This window comes from Formica exsecta, unplaced genomic scaffold (genome assembly GCF_003651465.1).
Source record: "Formica exsecta isolate Colony F162 unplaced genomic scaffold, ASM365146v1 scaffold646, whole genome shotgun sequence".
Classification (NCBI taxonomy): domain Eukaryota; kingdom Metazoa; phylum Arthropoda; class Insecta; order Hymenoptera; family Formicidae; genus Formica; species Formica exsecta.
In genome coordinates this window covers 28,998-37,155 of record NW_021853409.1, presented here as the reverse complement: position 1 = coordinate 37,155, position 8,158 = coordinate 28,998, and the positions used below count along the sequence as shown (strand labels likewise).

The 8,158-nt window shown below is 32.2% G+C and overlaps 1 protein-coding gene across 4 annotated transcripts in view; it reads right to left on the bottom strand.

Moving 5' to 3' along the window:
- The window catches only part of LOC115242836 (V-type proton ATPase subunit C), a 26,340-nt gene extending 19,398 nt beyond the window's left edge, over positions 1–6,942 (bottom strand). Inside the window, exons 1-3 of one of the 4 annotated variants that reach the window (XM_029819380.1) lie at positions 6,719–6,942; positions 5,430–5,560; positions 4,631–4,958 (exon numbers count right to left, since the gene is read on the bottom strand). In XM_029819380.1, the coding sequence (XP_029675240.1) occupies positions 4,631–4,916 (286 nt within the window). In that variant the 5' untranslated portion in view covers positions 4,917–4,958; positions 5,430–5,560; positions 6,719–6,942. Of the gene's footprint in view, positions 1–4,630; positions 4,959–5,429; positions 5,561–6,062; positions 6,437–6,718 lie in introns of those variants that run through there. The other 3 variants (XM_029819378.1, XM_029819382.1, XM_029819381.1) reach the window with 3 other exon arrangements.
- Between the last annotated feature and the right edge of the window lie 1,216 nt (positions 6,943–8,158).

Sequence of the window (8,158 nt, the reverse complement as noted above, 5' to 3'; positions counted from 1 at the left end):
CAAAAGAAAAGGATGGGGAAAGCAAAGGAAGTATTTGCAATATGTGAAACAGGTTTGGTAATCTCGTTTATTAAAATTAATATTAAGATTGGTACAAGTTCGCGAAAGTAATGGCATTGCACGATCTTATATTTCTGCAAATTCTACTTCAAGTGTTGGTCGAAATGATAATTTCTTTGCAGCGGAAAATTTAGATATTATTAAATTAAGATTTAAGGAGATATAAGATGAAAGGATAAGAGACGATTACATTAACGTGATCAAAGAGATAGTTTCAAATCTGATGTACATTATCAGATTTATTTTCTATTAGACACACAGAGATTTTAAATAAAAAAATGCAAATTTTTTATAATGAACAATTAACAGACTGATCAATAACCTTAACATTACTATGTGGATATTAAGGATTAATAAGCAAAAAGAGCATAAATAGTAATATGTATATAATAAAAAATAACATAATATTTTATATTATAATCTGTGTGATACGATTAAAACGATTTAATATTAATAATAATATTAATTTCACATTATAAAACAATAATTAACAAATTAATATATTACTAATTATTATATGATAGATAACCGTCGCGCTTTATGTTGTAAAAACATTTATCGGCATGATTTAATCGTATGAAGTCACACCGGGGCATCACCATTATCATTAGTCATGTTGTTTACTCTAGATCCTCGGGAAACGCTGACAGCGTAGAGATGTTTTCTTCCGCCCAACCTAGAATTGACTTCGAGCTGGTTGAGAACGCGAGCTTATCGAGTAATTCCATATGTCCTGGAGGCAGGTTATCACGACAAACACGTCTGCTTCTACGCACGGAGGCTGTTCTCCGCGCACGAGACTCGATGCATCGGAATGATGTCGGCGCTCCGTTTACATTCTACGATCGAGGAATACGGTTCGGCGAAACAGCAAAGGCGCAAAGCTAACGCGATAGCAGTTGGCGGAATTAACGTATTCGCATTACGCAAAGCTCACCGCGGCTATATGAATGCTAATTAGCGGAAGATGTACTGCTTATGGTGCTGCTTCTGGTAAGGTGCTGTCTTCTAAGACTAGCGTGATAGATATTACATTCGCAGTCGACCTTTGTTTCGCAGTAGTACAAGTCATTTACAGGTGCGGCGTTATAATTCTTGGAATCCGCGGTAACGCAAGTGTATGTGTATGTAACATTCGCGCTGCTTCTTTATGTAAAAAATATATTTACCCTACACTGAGCGTAGAGCACGGGCGATTGAATGAAGGATTACGATCGTTTATTCATGATCAACCGTATCTCTGCTCCCTGAGAATACTTGAGTAGATTCGCATCTGCGCGAAAGCATACTATGTTTCTTTCTCTGCGTTAGGGGAAAAAGCGTACAACGTGCGTCTACGTAATGTTATATACAGGGTGCGGCATTTATAGTGACGCGGGCATATTTTTCGGAAAATAGACAAAATAGACAAAAATGTTTTAGACAAAAGTTGCATGGTTTCGAGAGGGCCACATGATGAAAATATGGACTTGACCTTGAGTGATGTCAGGTCAACCAAGTCAATGTGATCGATGTTTTCTTAAATGGAACCCCCCATTCAATGTGATCAATGTTTTCTTAAATGGAACCCCCTTCCCCATTTTTTATTGCATATTCTTGTAGCTTATCTCGAGAGCTTTTCAAAACACTATAATCAAGTATTTTTTCATTAAGTACTTTTTGAGTTATTTTATATTTTAATCTGATATTTTGATATAAAAGATAAAATATCTCGTAAAATATTTAGTTTTCGATAATCTTACCGTAATATTTTTATGTACAGAATAATAGACAAATCAATCAGTGTAAAAAAAAATAATTGTTTTTAAGAAAAAGTATGTAATTATTTACAATGTATTTTTTAAAACAATTATTTGTTTTGTTTTTTACACTAATTGATTGCCTCATTATTCTGTACATAAAAGTATTACGGTAAGATTATTGAAAACTAAATAATTTACATCAAAATATCAGATTAAAAGATAAAATAACTCAAAAAGTACTTAATGAAAAAATACTTTATTATAGTGTTTTGAAAAGCTCTCGAGATAAGCTACAAGAATATGCAATAAAAAATGGGGAAGGGGGTTCCATTTAAGAAAACATTGATCACATTGACCTCACTTTGAAAAGGTCACTCAAGGTCAAGTCCATATTTTCATCATGTGGCCCCCTCGAAACCATGCAACTTTTGTCTGAAACATTTTTGTCTCTCGGGCTCAGTTTTCGAGATATTCGCGTGGATTGATTAAAATGGTCCACCCTGTATATATATATATCCTATAAGATTTTAGGAAAAACAAAAATTCTCTAATATTAAACTCATTATTATCTGTAACAAATCAAATAAATCTGAGTTAATTTTAACTGATAAGTAATGGAAATTATTAATAAAAAAGAGAATTTAAAGTAATGCATGTCTCGTGTTGTGTATAGTATTCTTTAGTATATTAGTTGATCAATGTTTTTTTAGATTAGAATATCTTAATAAAATAACGTAAATCAATCAATATTTGTTTACAAGGATCCAAAACATTTCTTACTAGCAATAATGTGTATATATAACATTATATATATAAGCGTGTGTATATATATTTCTATCACTAAAATTCTTTTAAATGCATTAAACAAACAGAAAACATGCACAATGAACATTTATTTAAACAATATTGAATGAAAAATTAAAATTTTGCTAGAATTATACTTCTCAGTCAATTTGCAACAATCTATTCAACATCCTGTTACTATATATATAAGTTTGAACAATCAGAATAAAATGTAACATAATATCTTTCACAATAGTTAATATATTTTCAACGAGATTAATATTTTTTATATAAAATTTATTAAATACTACTTATTATTTTTTGACGATATGAAAGTGATCAAGTAGAAATATAAGATATCTCATAATCACTTTATATTTTTACAACATATTTTAAACATAAAATAGAAAATAGTAAAGTCCAAGATCCTAATACAAAGATGTCAACAATTTTTAAATTTTAACAATTTATAAATTATTAAAGCCAATAATATTGTGGGGAATTAGCATACTCAGGTCTTTAACTACATTTACATGCATATTAGGATCTGCCATCTATTATTGATACAAGTCAACTAATATTGATTTTTATGGCATAGCTGGTTTTGGCTTGCTGCTTCTTATACCATTACTATTAGCCCAGTCAACGAAGGCCCGTTTTAAGCAAATAAAAAAAATAATTCCAAAAGTTTTGAAAATTTATAGAGATGTTCATTTAGGCTTACTAATGAACGTCTAAAAAGTCCTGAAAAATTGAAGATGAGCTATCGCCGCCATCTTGAAAAATAGATGAACTTTTTCGGTTTTTTGCATATATCTCGTAAAATATTAACTTAATTGAAAAAGTAGTTATTATCAAAATGAGAGTTTATTAAATCGTCTACAAAAAAGGTATGATTCAATTTTTTTTAGCTATAATAGTTTTCGAGAAAATAGGCTGCGAATGTCGCCTGAGTCGATCAGTGAACTGTGTACAAGTGTACACCTATGTATAAGTGTACTCCTATATGTATACTATAGTGATGGAATCCAATTCAGGACTCCAGAATGTTCATCCTTAAGATCCTCATCGTTATATTATCTGTACAGAACAAAAATGTTCATTGTAAATATATGAACTAGAAGAGGAATATTTAATTTTTATACATTTTTTATACTTACTTTTTGTTATTGACGCAGTCTTTTGCTAGCACGGCTAGTACAGGGAATATCCTCATTTGCCATAAAAAAATCCGATCGATCGTGTAGATCGTCGAAATCCTCTATACTGGACGATGCTCTCAAGCTTGCTTTCCATTGCTGTTCGTCTGCATCTTCTATTTCATTGTCATTTACTTTGTCAATGACTGTGCTCGTGCTATTCAAACAATTTCCATGACAATTATTGCGAATTATTGTGCAATTAATTCCTGTCTTCTTGCATCCACACAAGATGCAGACAAACCGCGATCAAAGACAAGCTTGAGAGCATCGTCCAGTGCAGAGGATTTCGAAGATTTACACATTCGATCGGATTTTTTTATAGCAAATGAGGATATTTCCTGTACTAGCCGTGCTAGTAAGAGACTGCGTCAATAACAAAAAGTGAAACTTTTGGAATTATTTTTTTTATTTTTCCTTCGTTGACTGGGCTATATGTTTACTATAGCAATTGATATTGACAAGTTGATTACTAATAGCAATAATTTAACATTACATTAATAGCTGATTTGTAAAAGTCAATAATAAATGATACATCTCAATATGCATGTAAGTATAATTATAGACCTGAGAATTTACAATTTTTATGTTATATCATTGGCCAACTTCAATAGCTTATAACTAAAAAATTGATTGTGATCTCGACATTTTTGTATTAGAATTTTTTATTCTATTTTACTTTTAAAATAAAGTATTATAAAATGATTGTGAAGCACTCTATAAATGTATATAATGTAAATAAATTAAGTTTACTTTGAATAATAACTTATTCCTCTATTAGATATTGTTGTTTAAATAGTACCAAGGCCCAAAAGATGACAAGGCAACAAATATTTTTTTACTTACTGTTATTAGCCATCAAGTTTTCATGCAACTTGTCTCTCTGATCCTCCAAAACCTCCCCCAGATATGTCGCCACTTTACGTGTTACTTGCTCCACATATGCATCAAGTTTGCCAAGATCATCCGATAAACCAACCAATTGATCCAATGTTCCAACTTTTAGATCCGGAATGTGAAATTTGTAGTTCACTGACAAAGAATGCTGCTTAGATGTTAAGTTGTTCATAGTTTCCCATGTTTGCTGACAGGTTTTGTCTCCTGGTGCGGATATTAGCCAGTATTCTGTCATTTTTACTAATATATCTTTTTTATAAATAATTTTTTAATATACCTGAAACAATAATATTATATTCTCAATAATTTTATTTATAAAATACAGGGTGTTCCAGGTCAAGTCAATGAAACTTCAGGATCTTATAGAAAATTGAATTTGAAACAAAAAAGTGCCGATAAATATAGTTCCAGAAATGCTTCGTTAAAAAGTTATAGCTAATAAACTTCGAAAAATCATGTTTTTTGATGATTTTTAAAGATAACTTTAAAACCCTTTATTCATTCGAAAAACGTAACGAAATAAATTTAATATGGGTAATTAAATAACAAATAAATTACACCAATTTCATTCAATTCTGATGACATTCAAAAAAAAAAAAAAAAATAAGCTCAAAACAACAAAAAAAGCAGAAACTTGAAAAAACCACTTTTCGATGATCTTTTTGTAAACACTACATTCATAGTGCAAACATTGCAAATGCAAACATAAAAATGTTCTTAAATTTTGATCATAACTAATTATACTTACAGAGAGTTTATTAGCTATAACTTTTTAATGAAGCGTTTCCAGACCTATGTTTATCGAAACTTTTTAATTCCAAATTCAGTTTCCTATAAGATCCTGAAGTTTCATTGACCTGATCTGGAACCTTGTATAAGCTATACATGATAAAAATATAGTTACAAAAATATAAATTTCATAAATTGTGCATAGTTTTCTTTTCTACTCATAAAAATATTTATAAAAAAATAAAGATGGTATTTCCATATAAAAATTGAAATAAATATGTGTGTGTAAGAATGTAATTTTTATATTATATATTAAATTATTTGAATATATTATAATATAAAAATAATGACATACAAGTATAACATAATATTATGCACAAGTAACTGTCAATTAATTACTTTTAATTGTTAAAATATATTTTATAGCATTAATATATAATTCTCAGATATCTATAAACATATATGTTATTTATACATACATGTCACAATATACATATATTACAATTTAAAACAACAAATTATATATATCTTTGTTTGTGTCTGTAGACCTTAAAAGCAAGTATGCTACAATAATGTATTATACAAATAAATAATTATAAATATATCATGTGTGTTAGCCTCAATAAATGCAAAACTGAATTTTTCCAACCACCTGCTATTATCATGTTTATCATCTATCAAGGCATCAAATGCATAAGCATACCATGCCACTTGTATTTGCGCGATTTCCGAAACAGTAAGCATAATTGTCAGATGGAAGGCACGTAAAGTCAAATTAAAATAGATTTGTGCAGATTATTGAACATGTGGCGAGTGTACTGAAAAAGGGGGTGTGGCACGAACGAATATTGTCTGCTTAATGTTATATAATTAATGTGTCTTCCACGTGACCGTACATACGAATGGCGCGCTAAACCTGCCACCAATCAACATTAAAAAAAAAAATCCACAAAGACGTTACAATGCAACGCGCGAAAAGTGACACGTTCTTAGACAAATTTTTATTTTAATACGTAAATTTGGCAGGAGAAACATCGCATTAGAAGAAAAGCCGTTGTCTCAGGCTAATTCAATGGCGTCGGTGAACATCAGATTCGCTTTCGAAATCAATAAGGCACGTCGGTGAAACAAGTATATAATGACGGACAATTATATTACATCTATGTGCGAAGAAGCCTTGGCAAAAAAAAATTCGCGAGAAATACTTCAATTGGCTTATAACACCGATCAGTGAATTTGACAGTTAAGTTCATAGTATTAACAATGATCGACGATTGTCGATAGTAAAATGGACGTAATGGAACGTACCAGCGGGAAATCGTTTGGAGTCTCGTTGTCGTTAATGTCGTCGACGCAGCCAATCGCCAGATTGGCGCTTTTCACAGAAATTTAAAAGGTCTCGCTAGCTGGACGAAACTGCTTGCCGACGACAAAATCAGCAGAAAACATTGTGACCTCTCACGTGATGACAATTATGTGCTGCTACTTGCGTCTCATTCGATAACTAAACCGTGAACTAAATGCTGTCAGCTGACTCGTGAGCTAAACCATAGACATATAAGTATCAATGAGGAAAGAATCATAGGAGAGAACATATCGGTAGTGGGGGTAAACTTTTCGCGAACGGTAGTAGCCATCTTGAGCATGCACTTTTGTGACGTTTTTCAGGGCCGTGCACAGCCACTTGTTGCCTTAAGGTACCTTTACATGGCAGCGTTAAGCGTCGAGCGTCTGCGTAGAAAATTGCGTAGAATCTAATTTCAGCCTAGAATCTATCTCTTTTAAATTCTGCGCATTTTTCTGCGCAGACGCTCGACGCTTAATGCTGCCATGTAAAGGCACCTTTACTTGTTCCAGTCTGCATTTATTTTGCGCACAATCACCGATTCTAAATAAGTGAGAGGAAGAGCCAATATTAGGCTAAAAAAATGTTATTAATAAGTGTTAATTGTAAGATCACGGTGCATTGCCAGGCCTTTGAGATACTTCCCATATGGGCTATCGCACACAAAATTAACATAGCTGCATATGCATAGCATAAGACCGTCTGGACCAATGAGCATCGAACATAAAATCACCATATTGATTTACATAGTAAACGCCCTACACAGATACGACAGTGCCGCTGCCACGGAAGAGATGGATGCTTGGTTCGTGCCTCCTCCCGCCTTAAATCCCCCCCTCGCTTCACTCATGTTTAAGCAATTAATTGAATCTGCATGATTTTTTTGCTCGTAACCGAGAAGCAGTTTAGAAGGTGAAGCCTTCAGAGATGAATGAAAGGTGTTATTAATAACATATTGCACCGTTCCTAGGCAATTATGCCAATCCTGCAGTTCATCAATTAATTTTTGAAAGGAAGATTTCAAAAATCTATTCACCCTCTCGACCATTCCATTTGCCCAAGGGGCAGCGACAGCTATAAGTCTATGACCAATATTATTATCTTTCAAAAAAGTTTCAAACTCTTGTGAAGTGTAAGCGGTACCTCGGTCCGAAACTATTGTTTGCGGATTTCCAAATATCTGAAATAATAAAGTCAAGTGTTTTACTACTTCTTTTGAGCTAGTTGTTTTAGTAGGATATAACCATGTGAATCTGGTGAATGCATCCACAACAACTAAAATATGTTTAAAACCTTGTTCGGACTCGATGATGGGACCACAATGATCGATATGAATTGTTTGAAAAGGAGAGTAAGGACTTTCAGTAATTTGTAATTCTCCTTCACATGAGTTTGATGCTGAA